We start from the raw sequence: 25919 nt of genomic DNA, 5'->3' as shown, positions 1-25919 counted from the left end.
GTAGTGTCTATCCTACAATAATCTTAACAACATTGAGTCTAGAGTGAGCATGTCATGGGAGAATTCTGCACCTGAGACTAAATTTCACTTGGGAGAATGAATCTCAGTAACATTTCAAACCCTGCAACTGTAGCTGGCAATCACAACCTCCTGGAGAAGGGGAAAAGCAGAAATCCCCAGCACAGGCCTGTTCACCCAGTTACAGGAACTGCTAACTACCCAGGGACCTCAGTGTACAGTGACCATCATGCTTCTAGTCTGGGTGCCTGGATGACAAATGTAGTCCTCAATTTTAATGCTGTTAAAAAAAAAAAAAAGAAAAAAGAAAAGACTAGAAAACTGATACAGAGTCCATTTATACTAATTATTCTGCCTTTCAAAGTACAAAATAGGACTATACGATCTCAGATGTACAAGCACACACACACACACATACACACACACAGACACAGACTCACACTTTTAGCTGCCACCTCCAAGAAGACTAGAAAAGAAACCACCAATACATTAAGGGTTAAGGGCACATTTCTGCCCTTAGTCCTTTTCTACTCAAATTGAAGGCCTACACTCAAGTCTTGCCTGAGACTCACTGGTTCTGAGACTTTACCAGAGGTCCTGTGAAAGGGACAGAAACATATTACAACTTTGATAAAAAGAAAAAAACAAAAAAGACTCAGGAGGTAACGAGAAACGCTAAATAACGGAGGAGAGCATTAAAACTGTTGTATAATTTTTTTAAAACAAGCTATATCTAATACTTTACATATATATCCCTAAAGATGACATAGCAAGTCAACAAAACAATATAATTCCACTAAATCAAATAGGTTTTAACGTAAAAAGATGCTCTAGTATTTAATTTATAAGACATTTCAATATCCAAAAGGCTAAAGAACTACCCTCAAAAAAACAAAGAACTAAATCACAACAAGAAGCTTATTGAAACATTTTAGCTATGAAGACAAAGAATCCGTGCACATCTCAAGTCACACTGCTAAAACAGTCAGTATACGTACTCGGTCATTTTTTTCCTACGAGTAGAGCAGAATAAAAAAAATTAAACATTTACTCACCCTTCTGGTAGAAGAATTTCCTATAGTAGTATGCGCCAAGGTCCACGTGTTCCACAGTGTACCTTTTCACCCTGTCTAGGCGCAACATCAAGCTTTCCTTGGGCACTTCGAGAACCGCCACTCCTGCATTCGCACAGTGAGAGCTGAGGGCGGACTCAAAGGAGGCACTTTCACACCCACTGAAGGAGCCAGGGTTTGACTTGCACAGGCTGATCCTCCTCTCGCCTTCTCCACCAATCTCATTCCGAAAATACGGACAGCTCATGACCAGTTCGTTGCTTTTGTCATCTCCGTGGTCCATGCCAAGGCTCCCTTTGGAATTCAGGTCCTCTGTGCTGCCCATGGGCGAGCTGAAGCTGGCTGAGTGGGACAAGGGTCCGGAGACTAAGGAAGCCACAGCAGCCGCGGAAGCTCCCGTGGTGGTGTTTCTCCTCTTAATCACATTGTGCCTGTTCACAATGGCTTCATTCAAGTCAAACAATATGCTCTGGACATCATAGTGGGCAAAGCACTTTGGACACGTCCAGGGCCTCACAGAGTCTTCTGATCTATTGTCTTCAAGGTCTGACGACTTCCCAAGTTCTTCACCTTTGGCATTTCGTAATTTACGAAAAATAGAGGAGTCTCCAGTTTCAGACTTAGAGCGTCGCTTGAGTGGTTTTTCCCTTTCCTTGAAAAGCCTGAGGTTCTCTCTCTGTGAGATGGGCCCATCGATCACATCCAAGGAGAAACCAGAACCCTTGCCCCCACCGGTGATGAGGAAGTCACTGAGTTTGGTTGGAGTTGGACCTCGGTCAGATCTGTCATCTTTGTAGCCCTTTAATAAATCGAAGAAGCTTTCTCCGGATGTTCCCTGCTTGTCAATTGAAGATGTGCTACCGTATTCCCTGTGCAATGACGGCCCCGACTTGTAGGTAGGGGAGATACATTCATCAAAGCTATCCACATCAAGCTCACTTATGGTGATATCACTGTTGCTGCGCTGCCGGATTCTGCGAAGGGCTTTCCTGGGGGAACTGGGGTAGGCTTCGGGCATGAGGAATCTGGAGTCCATGTTCTCCGCTGGCCCCGTCTTGTTCTTCAGGGTGTTCTGTATGCTCTTCAGCATTGCTGAGTCATTGGAATTGAGGCTAACAGAACTCCCCTGACTCACAGGACTGCCTTTGGAAGACAGGCTCTCAAGGCAACTTGAGGTTTCTATTTCCTGGCTTGAACGGCTGGATTCTTTGACATTTTCCTTTCTTGGAGGCCAATCTGCAATTCTTGCCCTAACCCCCATCTTGGGGACCCCGGGGGTAGAGGTTATATGGTGAGGACCTTCACTTCTAGGGGGCCCTACTGCAGCCATGACTGAGGATCCTAAGCTGCCATTTTGGGACCGGAAGCGACGCATGTAGAAGTCATCAGTGTGAACTTTGGGGGTGCCGTCTGCGCTGACAACAGAGGCTCTGTCAGTAGTGACAGGCCTTTCCGTCTGCGACCGCTTCAAGCTGGTCATGATGTAGAAAGTAGTCACTTAAATCCCTGAAGAAAGGCCCACCATGTCTGTGTTTGCAAGTGTACTTCACTTCAGAGGATGGCTTCCAGGAAATACAGCAGTCGCGTCAAGATCTTAAGCCTTTTCATTTAAAAGGTTAAATGATGCCTTGTTTTCAGAACACTGAGAATCCAGATCTTCCAAACATTGTAATCCACAATAGTTCCTGTGCTTCCCTCAAACAGAAGGCTTTCTTCAGAGAAGACTGAAGAGAACTTGCATCACCGGGACTCTGTGGTCGCCATCATCCTGTGCTCCCTCTAAAGTGAGAAAGACAATCTGAATTAGCATCTGACAAATGCATTTAAAATAAATATGCGACTGCTAGAATCAGACACTCAGACAGGAGACTCAATACTGGAGTGTAGTGAACAGTTCCAAAATTTACATTCTTAATAAAGCAGATATGAAAGAAAAAAGTAAAAACAGTTTTTTAAAACCCATCAATTACACTGAAAGAAGGGCCATGAACTGCTGAACTGCTTCATAAAACTGGGAGGGGTACCAGCTTGTCCTAGGGCATCCAGGCTCCTAACTGCATGCAGACTTTTGCTTCCATGACCTCTAATAATGTAGCCATCATGACACTGTGCTGACCAGAAGTTTGAGACAAAACCAACCTAACCAGATAATCAGAGCAATGCAAGGCAGCCTTCTGAGAATGCTAAAAATTCAACATGTTTTTTATTGATTTTGCTACAACTTACTTTTTAAATGCCTTTCATATTTCAAATAGATACTTATTTCTCTGCAAAAGCTTACCACAGTTGGCAAGAGCAAATCTACCAACAGCATAGAGAAAATGAGCGGCGTTTCCTGGAGCCATCATACCCACCAACATGCTTCAGTATTTTCCTCCACTTTCTTACTTACCCACATGAAGAACATTGCAGAAGGAGCCCGGCATTCACTCCACCTTTTCCCAAGCTCTCCTTACTTTCATCTACTCTCAGAGCTTGAAGTCTTTCGCTAATTCACAAAATGCCTGCATTTCCTTAAGCAGCGCAGCCTCCTCCACCCCATCAGTGCTAATTTATGACGACGACAGAAACAAAACGCTGCTCTGGGCAGACCGCTCCATGTCCTCCACCAGATTACAGAGAACTGTTACCATCCTTCCAGGTGACAGGCAGGAAGATGAACTTCCTCATGAGCTTGTCAGGCAGGAGACAGCAGGCACACAGTCTGAGCACAGAAGCCTGCTTGGGTGCGTACATCCTGAAGAGAGGCAGAGAATCCTTTTCCAGCATTCCGCAAATTACACAAGAGGTGGCCTTTAAATTCTTGCCAGATACATGTTTGGAAAGATGCTGCTGAACCAGCACCGAGCTGACAGGGCGGCATTGTCTACAAATCACGCTCTGACACTGAGGAGGACCGCACACTGCATGCTGCACTCACTGGTAACAAGCACTTACTTCCACAATAATTAAGCATCTCGCTAGTCAGCTTCCTGCCTCCAAGGCAGCGGCTTTCATTCCTCCAGCAGCACGCAGAATCAGTTTAGGAGACTCGTTGCTATTTAAAGCTGGAACATTTAGGGGTGTTTCAAAAATGCTCCCTCCCTGCAGACTGCCCGGCTCTTGCAGGGTAGGTCTGGTTAGCGGGTCAGATAAATGCCCATTGTTTTCATTCACACTCCTCTGCCCATGTTTTGTAAAAAGGGATAATGGTTTTGCACTGCCATCTAATTAAACCTGGCTTTTAGGCTTTCTAGATACTTCTAGAGACAGACCATTATGATTCCCTTTACATCCCAGAACTTTACATGCTGCTCTTTCAATTGCTAGCCTTTAAGTAGAACAACGTGCTAACTGTTGCTTACAGCAGCAGCCAGGGCGGGCACGTGCAACCACAGCTGTGGTTCAAGAAGTACTGCTTCTAAAATGGAAGGGCAACCAATCAACACTGCGAACACCTGCCCAGCTTAAAACAACAAAGAAGGAATTCAACAAAGTACCTCTCAAGGAAATAATATACTAGCACAAAGTAATTCTTAAAAGTCAGGTGTTTTCAGTATTCTCACACAAAAACTCAAATAAACCATCTTCCATTCCATTTCTACAACATCCATCCTCCCTCCCCCAACACCCATCTCACCAAGATCAAAGCTCATGCTTGCCATATTTCAGTTCTTAGAAAATGACTTACCACTGAACCGACCCCTCCCAACCTGTTTTTTTGAGACAGGGTCTCTGTAGTCCTGGCAGACCTTGAACTCACCAGGCCCTTCCTGCCTCAGCTTTTCAGGTGCTTAGATTACAGGCATACACCACCAAACCCTGCTTGCAAGGCTGACTTTTTAAAAGCAGGCGACGACACAGTCATTATAGGAATAAACGGAAAGCTGGAACTGAGGCACAATAAATAAAACCTACCTGGGAATGTCCAAACTCCACCACCAATAGTTTCTTTCCTATATCACTTCCCTTCTTACTTTTTAAAGATTTGTTATTTGTGCAAAATGAATGCTTTGCTTGTGTATATATGTGTACTTCATGACCCCAGGGAGGCATCACATTTCTTGGAACTAGAGTTACAGAGAGACGTGAACTTTCACATGGGTGCTTGAATCAAACCCAGGTCATCCTTTGCAAGAACTGAAATTATTCTTAACTACTAAGCCATCTCTCCAGTCCCACTAGCTAAGGTTAATACACCTTTAATATGAAAATTTCTTAACAATTCAATTTTATTATGATTACTTTTTATTTCAAAATATAGATGAACACATGGAGGAGAGCATGGTTTGATAACCCATCAAACTGAAGAGGTGAGCAACTAAGTTATAAAACAAAATTTCTCATTATGAAAATCCCAACCCCCCACCTCCACCCACTTTCCTGCCCCTTCTCCCTTTCCCTTCCTTATTTATTTGCAACATTAACTTCCTCTGAGATAGGATATAAATTTTAGCTGTAGGTGAGCCATATGGAAATAAAGATAGCTGTTAAGCCACCAGCTGAAAATCAGGATGTCTGTCCATACAGATCAGTAACACTGCACCCTACTCAAGAGTAGAGTGAAATAGCAAACATGCTGAACAAGCCAAACAAACATCAACAGAGCTGCCCAGACACTGTTAGAGACAGTGAGAAACAAGAGAATTAAACAGAGGAGCAGTATGACTTCATAGCACATCACCTGTGTCATAAAACATTCCCTATCACACTTAATTTCATAGCTCTCCATACTGTGAACTTCTGGTGAATCCACCTAGTGAGATTGCCAACCCCACGAGGAACTTCAGCCGGTCCAGATCAGCTCCACATTGGGAAGTCTTTTCGTCTCCTGGGACCTATAGTTAGGGCCCTCTGCTGATCAACACTGCTCTTCCAAAAGAGAAGTTCCACTGTATCTAAACAATCCCCAGCATGCCCACACTCTCTTCTAAGCATGGCTGCACAGCTGGTACTGGGAATACTTGAGGAAATGATCCTTCAAGTCAAGTCTAGTTCTACATGAGGAAGGCAGATGGTGAAAACATGAAGATACAGGTCATGACAAGTTACACATACACCATGTCTCCTTCCTGTCCTTTCCATTCTAACTCCAAGGTTCACCTAACAAACTGTTTGCTTCTGGGTCTTAACTGAACCACAGCAAGTCAGCCATTCAGAATATTAAGTCCCTGGTAGTGCTGAAAGTGGTCACTTGGTTCCTCCGGCTGCCCTGGTTCCTCCGGCATTTGCACTTTGAGCTTTCTCCTCTCCCTTGACCTCAGTGACAACCACCTGCTCTTGCCTCTCTTTTTGCCCACCATTCTCTATCATTTTTTTTTCTTTTGCCTGTGCATGCATGTGGTGTGGTACATATTCATGTGAGTGGACACACATGCACATGTGTGCCTATGAGGCCAGGGGTTGATACTGAGTCCTCCGCAGTTGCTTTCCACATTAGTCTCTGAGACAGGGTCTCTCAATTGAACCAGAGCTTGCCTGTGTGACTGATTTATGCTAACTTGGAATCTGGTTCTACTTTCTACATGCTGGAACTGTCAGGGGGCTGCCATGCTCACTGGGCTCAAGTCTTCAGACTTGTGAGGCAGGCACCTTATCCACTGAAACCACCTCGCCTGCTGCCTAGTCATCCTTTAGAAGAACCCAGGGCAGTGTCCCTGATTTACTTTTCTTACCACTGTCACACCGCTGGAGGAGGCTGCAAGGGTGTTACTAGCAGGCACAGGTGCAGGAGACAGGCTCCAGGACTGGAGAATGCAGGCGTTGGGCTGGCTGGCTCTTGCTGTGTAGGCAGTCTGTACCATAACAAACACTTGGGCAATACCGTAACAGACAGGGTGTGTGGCTGACCTGGGCTTTATCCACCTCTCTGTGTTGTTAGCTCTAAATTTCTGGCCATGGCTTTGCTTTCACCTATCTATAATTTCTAAGATAACGACTACCAAGCAGACAGGTGAGCGAGTGGTAAAGAAGGACAACATAGAACTCAAGGAACGAAATGAAAAGAACATCATGGGATGTTCCCTGCACCTAGGGCACGGAGACACATGAAAGAAAGGGTCCATGAGAAAATGTAGAGTGGAGAGTGTGAGAAATGACATGATGTGGGCGGGGACAGCCCTTACATACCAGGGCAGGTACTCAGCACCAAATTCAAGTTTTTCTAAATTGTGCTCAAATCCAGTTATTTATGCACAGAAGAGTTCCATAACCACATAAGATAGGGACGTACTAAGACCTCTCTTAGGAGGTCATAACCCACGATCCTTCGTGAAACCTGCAGATTTATAGACTAAAACCACCACCACTGGCTTTATCTGAACCAACAGATTTTACTTACTTACTTTTTTCTTTTCTTTTTTTTTAAAGACAGGGTCTCATATAGCTTAGCCTGGCTGAGGCTAGACTTGAACTCATGATTCCCCTTCCTCTGCTCCCACATGCTGGAATTAGAGGCATTCTTAACTTAATCCCAGACTCATCTTTCCATTGTATGTCCTATACAACATAATGAAGCACAAAACAGGCCCATGTTTCAGAAGAATGCAGGATGAGGAAACTGTACATGCTTTACACTTTTAGCCATGCTTTACCCTCACTGACATGCACACATGCACGAATGTGTGCACACGCGCACGCGCGCGCACGCACACACACACACACACACACACACACACACACACACACACGGAGGGAGGAAGGGAGAGGGAGGGAGGGAGACTCACCAGGGGATTTATGTTTGTCTTTGGATAGACTGTAACTTGAAGCTAATTTTTTTTTTTAAATGAGCAAGTGTTACTACCATAATCAGACCAAAACTTACTAGAAAAAAAAAAAAACAATTTTGTTGCTATAAGCAAAATATGATCTGGGAATGCAGTGCTATGAACTCACCTTCAAATAATAGTTATAAAACATGGCCCCACGTTAATACTCTATCAACCCAATCACTGAACGAGTCAGAACTGGGCAAATCAAGTGCTCCCATGAGGGCCCTACGCTTGTCTTCTAATTGAGAAGAATGGAAGAGGGCTAACGTCCGGCTGCTTTAGACGAGACACTCATAGGATCTAAGTAACGGTGCACGAAGCTTACTACCCCTCATTTACAGATGTCTTCTTGTGCTCCGTGCTGACTCAGTCCCTTCACACTTTGTCCCCTCCCAAGACTTTAGTGACTCAGGACAATCAGGTAGAGTGGTAAGAAAACACAGGTGACCCCACTAGTGTCCCCTCCCTGGGTTCAACCTACGTTCCCGCGTGCATTCTGTCCTTGTACCATCTTCCTCCTGTAGAGCTTTCAGCTAAGTGGCATCACGGTGGCCTCGAAGAGCAGCTTTCTGGAGAGCAGCATTGAGAGCACCAGGCCCAGCAGTGTGAACTTTGCTCTCTAGGGTCAAAGGGAAAGAGATGGTATGACCTGGAGGAGACCTCCCCTTCCATCAGCCACTGATATATACTTAATGGATGCTAACACGGACTGCCAGAGAAACCAGCCTCAGCAGGAAGGCTTCTGCAGGCCTCCAGCCTGCTCCCGGCTAGCACCACTCACCTGCCTCCTGCACAGAAAGGCACATTCCAGCCTCAAGTCCCTGCAGCTGTCTAGCTGAGAGAAAAGTGATGTGTAGGAAACCCGACACTCAAAAAGGACCCTCAAAATGGCTCAGTTAAGGGCATGGTGGCTTTTTGTTGTTTGGTGGAACATTTTTATGTTCCGAACACAATTTAAGGAAGTGAGCTTGAAAAAGCATACCGCAGTTAGCTTAAAGAGCAAAGCAGCGACAGTAAGAACAGTTCCTTCTAAGCACAACTCAAGTCCAAATCACCCCACCAAGGATTAACGGCAGCAGTGCACTCTTAGGAGTCTAGAATACCACCCAAGGAAGACGCTAAAAGAAAAACTGGACCCAAGGAATCACTCCGCGTTCCTCTATCACTTCTCAAACACAGACTGCAGACAGTCCGCTCTGCCTGCCACTGCATCTGGATTCCCACACACAGGCTCTGCCTAATGGCTCAATATGGAGAGACTCTCATCTGCCTCAGTGGTGGACACACACTCAGCCCTCACAAGCAGCTGGCGAGGCTAAGACCTCAGACTGCATGAGGCTACCTCAGAGAGGGAATGCCATGCCCAGCAACACAGGTGAATGAAACACAGGTAGCCACTTGGTGCTTTCTATTCAGTGGGCTCAAGCTCAGCACATCTGGGCTGGCAGCTAAAGAGTTAATGCAACTAAGACTACAGTACAAGTTTGCAGAAAAGAAACATTTACAGTAAAAATAGCGGAGAGGGAAGACGACTGGGTCTACTGGAAATGCATCCAGGAGAATATAAAGCAGTGGAAGTAGCTTCTGAAATTGCACCTGTGCTCACACTCTTCAAGGCCCCTCAAAGCCACCAGACCGATCCTTGCCTACAGTGGGCCTAGAAGGCAGGGCTAAGTAGAAGCTCCCGCCACAAGACTTCCTTCTAACTGGACAGAAGGAAAGTGGTAAGGTACACTTCATTAAGAACTACCCCATGAGTGGGCTTGAATTACTAAGGCAATGTTTCAAACACAAAACTGTCAATTTTGGTAAAGACGGCGACCTTGGTAGGAACCAGAATTTTGCACATGAAGAAATCTCAGGGCTAGAAAACAGAAACCCATAAAGGTTAAAGAGCCAGGCACAGCTCACCTATGACCCAGACTCCTTTGTGCCCTGCTGCTTACTGGGCTAACAGACCAGATACCCTTCCAGAACATTTTACAAATGACAACAGAGCTGTGTCAGGAGACACCACTGCATTTTCTCAAGTAGACCCTGAAGCTTAGAAGAGATAGGGCTACTTTTGTTGCCTCTAGGGTCTGCTCTCCAAGCCATGTTCCTTGCAGCACCCCTGCCCTTCTGGATCCCATGGTTAACTCTACATGCTTGGGCATTCTTCCCTGGTGAAACTGCATTTCTTGAGGAAGAAATTTTCCCCCAAAGCACCTAAGCTCAGTACTCTTGAAAGTTGTGTTTAAGGCCACACAACCCCAGGGATCTGAAACATGCTCTGGGGGTGGGGTGGGGGGCTGAAGATGTAGCTCAGAGACAGGATGTGTGCTCAGCATGCAAAAGACTGGGTTAAACCTCACAACTCCCTTGCCCTCCAAATAGAGGAGTCACACATATTGGCAGTAACCCTGAAAAACCTGATCACTTGCCTTTTCATGTTTCTGAAGTGGCCACAAGCATACCTACACTCTATTGATGGGCAGAACAGCTTCCCTCTGCCTTAGAAATAAGTCAGAATTGCCCAAGTACAAGGCCAACATCTATGGTGGTAGTCAGTTCTCTCCATGGTCCCAGCCATCCCTGAACCTTAGAATCTCAAAAACGGGGAGGTGAGCTTGCAACTGGTTTAATCTCCGCTCTTAGTCCAACCTGACCCCTTTCTCCCCAGTTTAGCTCTCACATCCATGCAGACAACAATTTGGTATATTCTCTTTCCGGAAGCTGCCTTTTTAACATTCCTAGAGATGGACCATAACAACTTACAATGATTTTAAAAAACAATCAATATCGTTATATTAGAAATGAAAATTTTCTACCTGAAAGAAACCATCTCAGTATGTGTTACTATCGTTTAATATCAGGTCTGGTACCAAGAAAACCAAAGGTCTGCTTTGTTGTTATTTGTTTTTGGAAGTTTTCTTGAAAAACAGTGGTTTAAAACAGAATATGTTGAAGAAAGAAAATTTCTGTAGAAGAACACAAGCTCAAGGCCTGTCTATTTTTACTGAGTATGGCTATAATAAGCAAAGATGGAGAAATCAACACAGCATCATTTGACACCTATTAGGAAAAATTCCAAGGAAGCCAGCATTCAGTTAATGATGATACAATTAAAACAGGTATTCTTAACCTGCTGGAGGCAAAGGGAATTAGCAGAACCCTTCCACAGGAAGAGGAAAGGAGCGTAAAAGAACTAGGTCTGATCATACTGTGAGCCCTGCAATTTCTGGGGAGCACTTGCCAGCCTACGGCTGTGCATGGCAGAGACGGCTTCCCAAACCAGCTCCTGGACATCTTTCCTGCCTTGTCAGGTCCGGGAGTTCTGTCTGCTGGCCCTCTCTTCAGCTCAAGCACTGCCTTTGTCATCCGTCACTCAGGACCCACACTGACAGCTGAAAGTTTTCATACAGATACACTGTCCACCATATTGTTAAGTACCTCAGTGTAAGTACACACTGACTCAGTGTACATACTGTGCCTTAGTTTTCAGATGCTATGGTTCCAGCAAAGGCTTAGAATGGAGAAACATGCACCACGGCAGGTGCAACTCCTGAGCTCACAGCTTACAAGGGACCAAGCACACAGCACAAAGGCTCACACTGCAATACCATTTGGTTTTTTATTTTCTATATACACTAATGACCTAGGACCATGGGCAAACGAGGGGGAAAGTAAAACATTGCTTTAATCTTCTCAACTTTAGAGCCAACGCACTAATTTCAGGTGTTCCCGTGGCATTTCCATATTCCTAAGTGACAGGTTCATGCTCTTTGTGTTAGCAGTCTCAGTACCATTGAAATGAGAAATTAACACACCTCCATTAACTATCTCCCCTTCCCCTACATGCTGTGCATGTATGTTTGTATCCATGTATGTTTATATGCCTATACCATAGCTATATTAGATAAAGACATATTTATCAGGCTTTATATTTTTATGACTGTTTAATTTTTTATAGTTTATTTTTTCCAGACTTAATAATTGTTTGCTTCTTTCTTTTTCCCTCCCTCCCTTCCTTCCTCCTTTCTTTTCCTGTATAAGTTTCCAGTCTTGGATGTCTACCTGGCTTCAAGTACTTGACGGCTGACTGGGTTTATAGCTTCAGGCAGTAAAATATGTGCCATAGCCTATCCCAGGTATCACTTCATTATTCCTTCCTTCAGCTGTTAGCATGGAGAGGTCCAAAAATAACTGCAGCACAAAGTGATACTGTATACTAGGTTTACAGTGTATCACTTTATCCACTCTGTGGCTTACTTTATTTTTCATAGACATAATAACTTTCTTTCCCCTACCCATTCACTTTCTTTCTAAAATGACGAAAAAAAAGGGGGAAAAAAGAAAGAAAGAAAAAGAAAAAGAAATCTTACTGCTTTCTACCTGGTCAAAACAAAAGGCTGGCTTACTGGAATTCTGAGACTGGGGTAGCCTCTGTGTGAGTTACTCACTGGGGTAGCCTCTACACTAGAAGACCCACAAATGCAAGGACCCACTGTATTTGTTTGTTTATTTTTCCCCTCTTTGGATCCTTTGGCTTTGGGGTATCCCACCACCAAACTTCCAAATAAATCACACAGAGAGGCTTATTATTACTTATAAATGCCTAACCTCAGCTTGGCTTGTTCCTAACCAGTTTTCCTTAACTTTAATATCCCATCTACTTTGCCTCTGAGCTTTTACCTTTCTCTACTTCTGTATATCTTTTCTTCCCTTCTTATTCCATTTCCAGCTGGGTGGCTGGCCCCTTCTTTTCTCACCCCTTCCTTCCTCTCTGATTTCTCTTCCCATTTATTCTCTCTGCCTGCCAGCCCCGACTATCATTTCCTCTGCCTCGCTATTGGCCATTCAGCTCTTTATTAGAACAATTGGGTATTTCAGACAGGAAAAGTAACACAGTTTCACAGAGTTAAACAAATGCAACATAAAAGAATACAACACATCTTTGCATCATTAAACAAATATTCCACAGCATAAACAAATGTAATCCACCTTAAAATAATATTCTACAATAGCCCATGTCTCTCTATAAAAAGGTCTAGTCCAGAATTCCAGGAAGTAAGCTGTGCAAAGGTCTACACAATTCCTCCATGGTCAGAAGGTTCATGTTCACACTGGAAAGAGACCCTGGTGCAATCTTTGTGGAGACTTAAACCTCCAATCCTGTGGTCTAGGAAGGTCAGAGCCTTCTGCAATCTCTAAACCCACTCTCTCAGCTGACCAAAACTGTGTTAAGTCTTGTCTGTTTCTTTCCCTTTTACCTGCCCTTGAATATTTTTACTTTTTGTCATTCACAATGACAGACAAGAATCCTTCTCTAGAGAAAAGCCCATTAAATCAGAAGTGGCCTAGGAACTCAGGCATTTGTGACCCTCAGTCTTCAAGCAGGGAAAGAATTGATGGGAATGACATTTCATGGCTTGAGGAAGGAAGAAAATGACAAATGTCCTATGCAATGAGTTTGGCTGGAGAGTGCCATGCTATGCTTCACAGGGAAATGTTTTTAATTAGGAAATGTGCAAGCATATAAATATCCATTTTCCAGACTTAATAAATATCAATACATATAATATCAAATTTGTTACAGATGATAAAGAAATAAAAGGTCACAGATACAGCTAAAATAGCAATTTCTCCAGACTCCACCCTCAGGAGGCCCCTCCCCTTCTCCATGCACACAACAGGAACACAATAGCAATGAACGTGGCTGCGAAGCTGAGAGACTGTCACTCTTCTGTGTGTGTCTTGTACCATGTGAAATTCTTTACGATTTATTCTCCCTGCTACAGAAAGATACAGACCTTTCCTAACAGCCTCCAGATGCTTGAATATTGAGTAAAAAGAGTGTGGAAAGCCATCGGAACTTGCTAGGTGATGTGTAGGTTATTTTCTCCTCCCCGTTATTACCAACAGTGACAGAATGAATATTTCCTTCAGCATCTTCTTCCAGAACACAGGCAAAGCTCACCAGCCAAGACGGAGCATCCTCCAACATCATTATAGAATAGATGAGACCAGAGCAGTCTTTGCCTGCTACATGTGATGCTCTACATTCCATGCCCAAACCCCACCAAAAAAAAAAAAAAAATTTTTTTCAAACTACCTGCTCGTGGATGCACTACAGTTATACACAGCACTATACGTGGCATGCAGTCTTTCCCAACTCCACCCTTTAACTCTACTACAGTTATACACACCATTGTACACATCACAAGGAGTCTCCCAACTGCACCCCTAAAATGGTATGGCCCTGGTAGAAAACTGGAATTTGTTTCTTGACCTAATCTACTGTGTTTTTCTCCTAGATCACTGCCTCTTTGCTATGATTTAGAATACATCTGGGTACTACAGATGTGAGACCTGCAATAGGGGTGTGTGTGTGTGTGTGTGTGTGTGTGTGTGTGTGTGTGTGTGTGTATTCACACTATACTCAGACTAAAAGTTTTGTCTCTGGTTGCCATTTAAATTTTGTTTTCTTGTACTTCCAACTTGAATTTTTGTCTTTTATTTATTTATTTTTTTTTTTTTAAAGATAGGGTCTTAAGTATTTCAGGGTGGCCTCAAACCAGCTATACAATCAAGAGTGGCCTTCAATACCCGATCTTCATGTCTCTACCTCCTGAATGCTAACACCACAGGCATAAGCCAGCACAGCTCGTTTATACAGGTGCTAGCGACCAAACCCGGGGCTTCATCCATGCCAGGAAAGCACTCCACCAAATAAGTGGCATCCCCCAGACTCACTGGAAATTTTTGAAAAATCCAAATTTGTAGTTTGGTCTTTGTATACATTCTTCAAAAATATCCTCCTATTTTCCAGTGCTCTACACAGTTTATAAGTTTAAAGGTTTCTCTTAAAAATGATGCTTTTAATTCCTTTTCTAACAATGTCCTGCAACTATTTCTTGCAGTCAGTGGCACTTTGTAATAACTGACATAATAATCACAGTGTCAAGACCAAGTCTCTCTGTGTCTGGCAGTCCCTCTCTGTGTATCTGTCTACTGCCACACCAATCCAAATGCGACAGTGTTATAACAAATCCTACTGACCCCATCTGGTATCTTCAATTAATTTTAGAATCATTCTGTCATGTTTCTTGGAAAAGTCTCTTGGTTGTAGTACTTTAACCTTTAATTGCATCCATTTTATAAATTAACTTAAGGAGCACTGGGTGCTTTTAAATGTTGGAAGTTTCTGTTCAGTACCAGACAAGCTTGCTTTTCTTTTCTTTTCTTTCTTTCTTCTTTCTTTCTTCCTTCCTTCCTTCCTTTCTTTCTTTCTTTCTTTCTTTCTTTCTTTTTTTCAGACAAGGTTTCTCTGTGTAGCCTTGATTGTCCTGGAACTGGCTCTGTAGACCAGGCTGGCCTCGAACTCACAGTGATCTGCCTGCCCCTGTTTCCCAAGTTAAAGGTGTGTGCCACCACTGCCCAGCGTAGCTATTATTTTTTAAACTAGCTTTTACAGTGTTTTAATTCAGAAAGATACTATAACTAGATCTAGTGACACACACCTGTAATTACAGCATTGGAGAGGCTGAAACAAGATGACTAAGAGTAGGACAGCCTAGATAGGAAGGCCCTGTAAAGCATAAAGCCATTGTATTATGTTCTTTGCTATGACTATTACAAGGTATATTATAGTATTTTATTGCTGGGACTGACTGCAATCCCCTTTTCTAATACACTGCTGTTGGTATACTGCAAACTTAGTGGTCTCTTAACTTCTTTCACATCTAGTTCTGCTACTGAATTCTACCTTGAGCTAATATTTAGTAATTTCCTACTTATGTAGTATGTAGTATGTTCAAATAATATTTCCCTCCATCTCATTGCATTATGAGCTAGCTGGTAGTTAACAGGAAAAATTAAGATATAGTTTGTTACCTTTTAAAATAGCTAAAGCTCAAATCTATAAACATATTTATGAAAGAAAACTCACAAAGCAATGCTTAAAAAACTGAAAGGACTTCAGAGAAATGGGAGGAAATGGAAGGTTGGTCTTAAGAAAGAATGTTTCCTTCCTTATAAATATTTTGTTATGAAGAGATTTTCCAGAAAAGCATAATTACTTTGGAAGGAATGAACATGCAGGAAATCACATATACTCTACACTGTTTTATTAAAAGCAGCGAGAGCTCAGCAACAAAGTCATGAAAGCATGCCCATTATAAAAGAAGGGCTAAGCCCTCCATATGTGGGCACTTTATACAATGACAACGGATTTGCCAGCCAGCAAATGAAGTGGCTCTACTCCAGGAGGCTTAGCATGCTCACTAAGCCAAGGGGAAGCAGTCTACTACAGACTGGACTGGACGCTATGGCACTACTTCAGTAGAAGGGCGGATTACACCTGAAGAAGAACTGTTTGAAAATGCAATGGACTTTGGCTTGGTTATCAAATTAGCTCAGCAATCTTCAGTAAAACCACTGGGTAGATTAATGATCCCCTTCCCAAAGCCATATTGAGGAGATCTGTAATTATATCACACACAAGAAATGGTTCCAAAAAATTCTCCCATTTGAGTAGATGTCCAAGGTCATGAGAAATGAGTCGAACAAGAATAACACTTGCACCACTTAATCATGTAAGACAAAGGTCACAACAACATGCGGGGAAAGGGAAAAACACCAGGACAAAATCAACCTCTATAAACAGAAACTCCAAACAAGAAACATACATAAAAAAGAAGTAGCAACCCTTGCCACCACATAATTCTACTAAGTTTTATGGCCTGAAACCTGAGTATTCTTTCTGAGGAATCAAGAGAGAGGACAGTTCAGAGGGCAAAAGAGAAATACCATTACCCGAAGGACAGAGGCAGGGGAAGGTGTTGATCATTCCTACAAAAGCAACTTCTGCCTACTTAAGAATCAAACACTGCAGTGAGTAGAGAAAGGGGAAAGAGAGAAGGACAGCCAAACAGCAAGTGGAAACTGGTTACTATGCAAACATGAGGACCTCAGTTCAGATGCCTAGCACCCAGGTAAAGGCCAGGTATGATGACACACAATTGTAAGACCAACACTGAGGGAGCAGATCTCTCACTGAGTTAGTTCACTGGATGTCCAGGGTAGCCAATCAGTGAACTCTGAGTTCATTCAGAGAACCTCCCTCAAAGATTAAGGGGGAGAACAATCCAGGAAGCCACCCAACATTGACCTCTAGCCTCTCTCTCTCTCTACACACACACACACACACACACACACACACACACACACACACACACACACACAGGGGAGGAGGGTGCTGGAGTCTGGGGGATGCAGCTTGCCTAACATGCATAGAACCTAAGCTTGATCCTAGCTCTGTACCAGTTACATGGGGAAAAGAAGAGGCTGGGGACAAGCAGGCAACTACAAATACATACCAGAAACAGTAAGAATGCACAAGACAAGCACCTGAGATTGACAAAAAGCCAGGAATGGCTTCCCAGAGGAAACGGCGGAGCTGAATCATGAAGCCACAGCTAGAGCTGCACTCTGGTATGAAGAGAGCACGTGTCACTGCAGAGAAGAGTGAGTCATGGCACCCTGCCCTGGAGCTCACAGAATAATGCAATCAGAAAGCAGGAACCATGTCCGAAAACCCAATCACATCAAGATAGAAAAGAAAAGAGGTCATGGTCAAAGATTCATGGCTAAGACGGGTATGGTGGTAGACACCAGCTATTCCAAAACTCAGGTGGCTGGAGCAAGAATCGTTGTAAGTTCAAATATAGCCTCCTCTACATAATAAAGTCAGGGCTAGCCTGAAATAAAGACAGCAAAAGCCTACTAATGGAACTTCAGTTTTTAATAAAACAAAAACACAAAATGCAACATATTGCTTTCAAGCTACATAAGTAAAAAATACTAAAAAATTAAGAAGTAGTTAAAAATTATTTTCAAAATGAAAATAAAAAAGACACAGGAAGCAGTATTATTGGGTCTCAAATTTCAAAGAAAAGTCTAACTTTAAACATGGCATTTGGTGTCAAGTAACAGATGAAATCAAGGTGTCATTAAACAGAACTAACACTAGTTGCACTATCAGAATTTAATAAAAATCATGTTTCTTCCCTAAGGGCCGTAAAACTGAAGGATGACTATTGCCTCTGTCTTTCATGAAAGTTACAATTTAGAAAGAGAGCCACAATAAGCAAATGTAACACTGTTCTGAGTGTCAAAGGCTGTTAATTAGACACATACCTGGAAAAGAGTTAAGAACAGTGGCACACCAGAGAAATCCCTCAAATGATCAGGTTCTGCAGGGCAGTTTATACTTGAAAGATGTCAGCACAGAAACTGAGCTTACCTGTCAGCTGACTGTGCACTCACCTATCAGATCATTGCACACTCACCTGTCAGCTAACTGCACACTCACCTGACAGATCCCTGCACACTCACCTGACAGATCATTACACACTCACCAGCCAGCTCACTGCACACTCACCTGACAGATCCCTGCACACTCACCTGACAGATCATTACACACTCACCTGTCAGCTCACTGCACACTCACCTGTCAGCTCACTGTGCACTCACCTGACAGATCACTGTGCACACTCACCTGTCAGCTCACTGTGCACACTCACCAGCCAGCTCACTGCACACTCACTGACAGATCATTACACACTCACCAGCCAGCTCACTGCACACTCACCTGTCAGCTCACTGCACACTCACCTGTCAGCTCACTGCACACTCACCTGTCAGCTCACTGCACACTCACCTGACAGCTCACTGCACACTCACCTGACAGCTCACTGCACACTCACCTGTCAGCTCACTGCACACTCACCTGACAGCTCACTGTGCACTCACCTGTCAGCTCACTGCACACTCACCTGACAGATCATTACACACTCACCTGTCAGCTCACTGCACACTCACCTGACAGATCATTACACACTCACCTGTCAGCTCACTGCACACTCACCTGACAGCTCACTGCACACTCACCTGTCAGCTCCCTGCACACTCACCTGTGATCTTATATTCACTGTCAATTCATGTGAAAATAAATCATCTTTACAACGTTTCCATTACCAGCAAAACCAAATAAAACTTCTAGATAGCTACCACAAAAAAAAAAAAAAAAACCTTTTAAAAAACACAAATTCATCAAGTGTCTTTCAGTTTTCAACTTAAGTATTATAGCCATGTCCCCATTTTTTCCATCATATAATCAGCAGCAAGGAAGACTCTACGGCAGAGCGTTTATTACCCTAATATATGAGTCACCTGGGAAATGGCAATCTGGCTAGAGAAAAGTGTCTGAATAAAGACTCCCAAAAACAGTCCTCAATTTGTTCTAGGAAATCAAAAGTCAAGGGAATTCACAGTTCCAGGACTTCTAAATTTGTCTGGTACACAATGTCCTTAGCCAGCAGGTAAGACAGTCACTGCTCAGTTCCTACTCCTGTCCCTCTCGGTTCTTCACCAGGTTACTCATTTGTGCTGCCAGACGTGCAGAATTCCAACCTCACCCAGAGACAGGTCAGTTGCTACATCACCCATGCTCCCGGTGACTGCTCTAGAGCCCCTGGTTCTGACAAATGAAAACTGAGCATAAGTCCACAGCATCCTATTCCTTAGCAACGTGCTCCCTGGTGGAAAGGACAGACGTGGCCAGGGCTTCATTTCTCCTTTCTCTTGGAGGATAGGATAAATAGAAGAATCATAGGACAGAATGGCAAAAGATACCAGTGGAATGAATCACAATGCTCCAGGATCTCTGGAAGCACTACCAAATGCATGTGTCAGCCTGGGAGTGCTGACTTCTGAGTCTCCTGTGGTAAAATCTGGAGTAGCTTGTCACTGCATTCCCAATGATGGGGCAAATCCACCCAAACAGGTAACTGTGGTTTTCACTCATAAACAGTTGCCTTTAACTAAGTAATATTTTGATGAAAGATCACACTTAAACAGTTTATAACAGAAGAGAACAGATGAATAAAAATCAGTGTACTTTAATGTTTACCTCAAAATCTAATTCCTATGGTAATAAATCCACTAAAATGCACAAAAATGTTCACATGAAGGCTAAACTTGGATGTTAATGAAAAAGTCTCTCTCCATGTATTTCAATAAACACCCAAGGAAAAGTATACCATGGTTCAGAATCTTCCTACAAGCATGCAAGTTCACTCTCATGGGACCCACTCTCCTGCTCCCCAGGGAACAAGGCTCCTTATTTTTTTTAGCCATTAGAAAACATGTTTTTGGAAACTACAAAATTAACATTTGGTTAGGGGGCAAATGCAGGAAAGTTTTTATCCTGTTTATAATAATGAATCTGGTCCAGAATACAATGAATCAAGAACTGGATCCTAATTTTGAAATGTTTTCACAGTTTTCTGCTTATTTATCAGATAATAAAAGGGTACATCTCTGAAAGCATATGACTACCATACATGATAAAATCATGAATTCTTGATTTTTTTTTTTTGCTACAATCTTGAACTGTTTTTCTGGGGGGAGTCCAATGCCATTGTGTGTGAGGGAGCAGGGAGTAAGCTCTGCAAGCAGTGTGCACTACAATGAAACTGGAAACCCTTCATGGCAGGCTATGCCCGCCTCTGCAAAAAGTTATAATTAAAATTAAGCAGAAAATGGAAACACTGACATCTGCTGCTAGTTTGCTTGCAGTTAAAATGCTTCCAAATTAAAGAGTACAGATTAGAATATTGAGATTCAAAACCTAAATCCTGCACAAGCCAATCACCCATGGGGTATGTGCCTGTGTGGACCAGCCACACAGTCAGTCAGCACAGCACGTGTGTGGTTCTCTGGGCATCTCTGCTGCTGGTGACAGAACCTACAACCTTGCACACACTATCCCTGCGCTGGACCACTGAGCCCTCAGACCCCAATGAGTCTCTTTCCTAACCTCTGAGATCTCGGAGCTCTTCACATGTCTGGTTTCATAGTGTCTCCTAGAAACGTGGCAGACTGCTGGCCTAACTAACGCTCAGGATTGAGCTCATTCAGAGAATTAAGCACTGGCCCACAGTGGGAAAGGGCTGTCTCTGACTCTTATTGTTTGTGGGACTCTACTCCTCATCCTGGGTTGCCTTGCCCAGCCTTAATACATGAGGAGGTGCTTAGTCTTACTGCAACTTGACATGCCATGTTTTGTTGATACTCATGGGAGACCTGCCCTTTCTTGAACAGAAAGGGGGGGGGGAGTGAATTGGATGGTGGAAACAGGGGGGAGGAGAGAGAGATTGGAAGGAGAGAAGACAGAAAACAAATTTATTAAAAATAAAAATAGTCAAACACATCAACATTTAATTCCGCTTACATGCATTCCCTCATCTTCTTTCTGAATGCTGTAGGGACTCCTGAGTGATGCATAATACTTGAAGTATGGAGATATATAAAATGCATGATCCCATCCCCAAGCATTTCCCATACATCTTCCCTCATCTCAAAGTGTTCGTTCACACATCTGTTCCAATTACACTGTTGCTGGTTATTTTCCAGGGGAGCACATTCTGGAAGGTGTGCCCTCGCTCCCATGCATCCCACTTTAAAATCAATGTCCTATTTGGCTGATAAAGGGTTAAGGAGTAACAGAAGAGGGGGGGGGAAGAACATGAAAAAAAATTTTTTTTCTGGTTCAGTCATTACTGTTTTTAACCTAAGATGTCTTTCGGAGTGTTTAGCTCCATGGTGATGGGAGCAGGTGGAAAATATAGAAACACTGAGAGAACAAACCCTTCAGAAGATTTTAAGGTTTCTAACGCAAAGCTTAATATGGAATTACAGAACCATGTAAGATGAAAATAGACTCATAATTTAGTAATGGTATGAGTTGAACAATCTTCATAATAGCTTTAAAAGTGTTATATTCTTCTTACAGAAAGGAAAATAGAAAACAAAGATTTTGACTCCGATTTGAACTAAAGAAAACATCTCAATATTTAGAATGGTTTAAACTGTGGAAGTTGCCTTCACACTTGGTAGTATCTGGGACATCTGTGGTCACAAAACTGAGAGCATAAACATGCTACTGGCATCTCCTGGGAAGATGCCAGAGACGATGCAAAGCACTGGAGAATAGCAGCAAGGAAGAATCAATCCCTAGCACCTTATAGAATCCATACTCAGTAACCACAGTGCTGAGGAGCACAGGCTGATAAATCATGGCGACCCACGCTGCTGTTAGCCAAGCCGGCAAGTTCCGGGTTTAGTGGGAAACCTTCTGGTAAAATAAGATGGTGAGCAGCACAGGCAGTCACTTGCAGTCAACCTCTGGCTCTCATAGGTGAAGCAAGTGAATCCACCCACACTATACTCAGTATACTCAGTATACTCATGGAAAGAACTGGTTATGAAAGGAGGACATTTCTGGGCTGATGAAGACTGAGCAGAACCCTAAAACATATGCATAAACAGTATGTCTCAGGTAAAGTAAGTCACAGCTGAAAAGCTCGAAAAGCTCGTGTGGTGGGACAACACGGGACTATGATGCAGGGCGAGAGACTATGAGACCCCTGGCGACTTTGAAAACAGGGTTTGGCATTAAGAGCGATGTGGTCTAGATCAATTGTAGAGCAATTGCTTAGCATGCCTAAGGCCTGGTTTGATTCTAACACCATTATTTAAAAACAAATAAAAAGCCCAGAGTGCCAGCACAGGTGCACAGTCCCAGCTCCACAGGAAGCTGAGATGAACTCATCCTCTGAGCCCAGGACTTTGAAGCCACCTGGGCAATAACGCAAGACAAGACCCCACTCTAAATGGAGGTTCCATCATAAAGGGGTGGCTGGGTCAGAAGCCTGGGCTCACATGCCCCAGTCAGATGGGAGATGGACAGTCTGGGTACTGGAGAGGTAGAAACAGGGAGGCACTCTAATGGTGAGTGAGGGGTTTTTTGTTTGTTTTTTAAGATTGGAAGAGACTGACAGAGGTTCACCTAATCTTTAAGAGGGAGAAAGAGAGAAAGGGAGAGGGGGAGGAAGAAGGAAGGGGAGAGAGTGAGAGAGAGAGAGACAAAAGATGGACGAGAGAGACGAGAGGGGAAGGCAAGAGGGGTCATCAGGGGAAAGAAAAATGAGAATTTGAACCTCCCACTAGAAAAAGACATGGTGATGGAAAGGGGGATGTTTCAGACAGAAGCAATGGCAAGGAAGGAACTCCACCTAGTGATCCAACCCACAGATCCACTGATGCTAGCGAGGCCCTTCTGCTGTGACGCTGAGGGTCAGGGGGAGACAAAGCACCAGGAACTCTCTAAGTTTAACAAACCCAAAGCGTCGACAATCATAGGCAAGGAAATAAAAAGTGAGAAAAAGGCTCTGAAAGTCAAGGCTCATGGTCAAACCCTGACCCCTGTCACTCTGTAACATGCCTTTCATTCTATCTTCATACTTAATAGCAAACGGACTTTATTCTACTTAAGAATTAGCATGTGAACATCTCAGCGTAATGTTTTAAACACTGGCTTCCTATTGATTACAGCTAACTGCACTGATTGACTGAATGACTGACTGACTGACTGAATGAATGAATGAATGATTTCAAGACAGGTGTTTCACTGTGTAGCCCTGGCTGTCCTGGCACTCACTCTGTAGACCAGGCTGGCCTCAAACTCACAGAGACCCCTCTGCCTCTGTCTCCTGAGTGCTAGGATTAAAGACATGTACTACCTACCACTGCCCTGCTGGTTAACTGCATTTTAAAGCAACATAAAACACACTTACATATACTGATCTTATTTGACCTATAAATATCTCCTATAGTCACCACATTCTTGACTATAAGAATATAAATAAAAGTGTTTAAAAAAACATTTTATCTTTCTGAGTTATTCAAACACTGGTGGTTGAAATGTGGACTCAAACCTTTCATTACATAATTGAGTTTACAGATTATTTTTGACAGTGCTAAGAACCCTGAGCCTCTTGCCTGTTAAGGTAGGGGCTCTACTACTGAACTGTATACTGGAGCAGGTTACCAGGCTTTGACTTGGTATCTGTGTAGCTATAGGGACATATTTAAATAGGTACTAAGTGGTACACAGTTTCTTGAAACAAATGTGCCATTCAGTTTGTATATTATAAATGCCTAACAAATGCCTCATGAATCTATTTACTACTTTTGTCCAAGTTTTACAATTTAAGAATCCAAAAACTAACACTTGTTGGCACCTCCTTAAAAGTGTGATTTTGTAAACAATGGAACCTTGAAATTTGCAGGGAAATGGATGGAACTAGAAGAAACCATCCTGAATGAGGTAACCCGAGTCACAAAAAGTCAAACATGGTATGTACTCACTCGTATACGGATATTAGACATAGAGCAAAGATTACCAGCCTACAAGCCACACCTCCATAGAAGCTAGGAAAATGGAAAAGGGACAAGATCTCCTGAGCAAATTGGGAGCAGGGGGAGGGGAGAGAAAGTTAGGAGAAAGAGAAAGGGGGGATACATAAGGGAGCAGGAAGATTGAGTCGGGGGAAGAATAGAGGAGAGCAAGAAAAGAGATACCATAATATAGGCTTAAAGAGAAATCTGGCGTTAGGGAAATGCCCAGAGATCTACAAGGATGACCCCAACTAACAATCTAAGCAATAGAGCAGAGGCTATCTTTAATGTCCTTCCCCTATAATGAGATTGATGACTACCTTATATGCCATCCTAGAGCCTTCATCCAGTAGCTGATTAAAACAGAAGCAGAGACCCACAGCTAAGCACTGAGCAAAATTCCTGGAATCCAGTTGCAGAGAGGGAGGAGTGATGAGCAAAGGGGTGAAGGCCATGCTGGAGAAACCCACAGAAACAGCTGACCTGAACAAGGTGGAGCTCATGGACCCCAGACCAACAGCTTGGAAACCAGCATAGGACGGAACCAGGCACTCTGAACATGGGTGACAGTTAGGAGGTCTGGGCAGGCTATGGGGCCCCTGGTAATGGAACAGCATTTATACCTAGTGCAGGAATGGACACTGGGAGCCCACCTCACATAGAGAGACACTCTCTCAGCCTAGACACACAGGGGAGGGCCTAGGCCCTGCCCCCAAATGATGCGACAGACTTTGATGATTCCCCCATAGAAAGCCTCATCCTTTCTATGGAGCAGAAAAGAGATGGGGTGGGGGTGGGGGGAGGCATGGGAAAATGGGAGGGAGAGAGAACTGGGATTGATATATAAAATAAAACTGTTTCTAATTTAAATTAAAAGAAAAAAGTGTGATTTTGTGCTACATTGGGGCTTTAAAAGACATAGCAGGGCTAGTTAGCGAGAAACACCCTGACAAAGAAAGGCAGAACAGACACTGGGTGAAGAGAGGGAAAGACGTACAAGTCAGAGCTCTTCTACTGACCTACAGGCTCCACCATTTAAACACAACTATCCCAGGAAAGTGCCGCCCTCTGAAATCATTTCCCTAATTTGTCATGATTTACATGTAAAACAGGACATATATAACCAAAAATTAAAAACTTTCAGTAAGCTTCATTCAGAAACATTCTGCAAGGCTTCTGACTTTCTTCTGTGACTGCTTGGCAGTTAAGGGCGCTTTTGCTCCACCTGGAGACTTGAGTTTGATCCCCAGAACTTACACCATAGGAGAAAAAGTCAACTCCCAAGGGTTGTCTTCTAACCTATGCTGCAGTACACTTGCTCATGTACAAATGCACCTGAGTGCATGAGCACGCAAACACAAACAAATGTAACTTCAAAACCACTTTGTGGTAGGAGTGCTGTTGCACACCTGTAATCCCAGCGCTCAGAACCTGAGGCAGGGGGACTGAGGTTTTAAGGACACAGAGCTTACAGCCTTGAGATGCTAAAGTGCTTTCACAGGTATGGAAGAGTACCATACTACAATCCTAAATTAGCTACATGCCAGCTGGATGTGGGCGCTGCCCAGAGATGACCTGGAACCTTCGAAGAGCAGGTGAAATCAAAATGGGAAAGGCCAGTTCCTTCTCAGAGCGGCACACCCTGGGGACAGTAGAACAGGGCCCTCAGCTCTCCACAGCCTTCTGTGTGACCAGTCCAGGGGAGGTGGCCCCTCCTTCCAAGGAGTTCCAAGAAGTCATCGTTCCTTCAAAATACTTTCCATGCTTCACAGTAAGCTTTTTGGGACAGAGATCA

General features: G+C 43.5%; 1 protein-coding gene across 9 annotated transcripts in view; it reads right to left on the bottom strand.

Annotated features, from left to right (window-relative positions):
* Window positions 1–25919, bottom strand: part of Sipa1l1 (signal induced proliferation associated 1 like 1) — a 272998-nt gene that overhangs the window by 105538 nt on the left and 141541 nt on the right. For 8 of the 9 annotated variants that reach the window (XM_051196264.1, XM_051196272.1, XM_051196273.1 and 5 more), the window contains one exon: window positions 1074–2870. In XM_051196264.1, the coding sequence (XP_051052221.1) occupies window positions 1074–2571 (1498 nt within the window). In that variant the 5' untranslated portion in view covers window positions 2572–2870. Of the gene's footprint in view, window positions 1–1073; window positions 2871–3483; window positions 3718–25919 lie in introns of those variants that run through there. The other variant, XM_051196271.1, reaches the window with a different exon arrangement.

Source organism: Phodopus roborovskii, unplaced genomic scaffold, assembly GCF_943737965.1.
Source record: "Phodopus roborovskii unplaced genomic scaffold, PHOROB, whole genome shotgun sequence".
Lineage (NCBI taxonomy): Eukaryota > Metazoa > Chordata > Mammalia > Rodentia > Cricetidae > Phodopus > Phodopus roborovskii.
The sequence above is the reverse complement of the archived record's forward strand: the minus strand, read 5'-3'. Positions and strand labels throughout refer to the sequence as shown.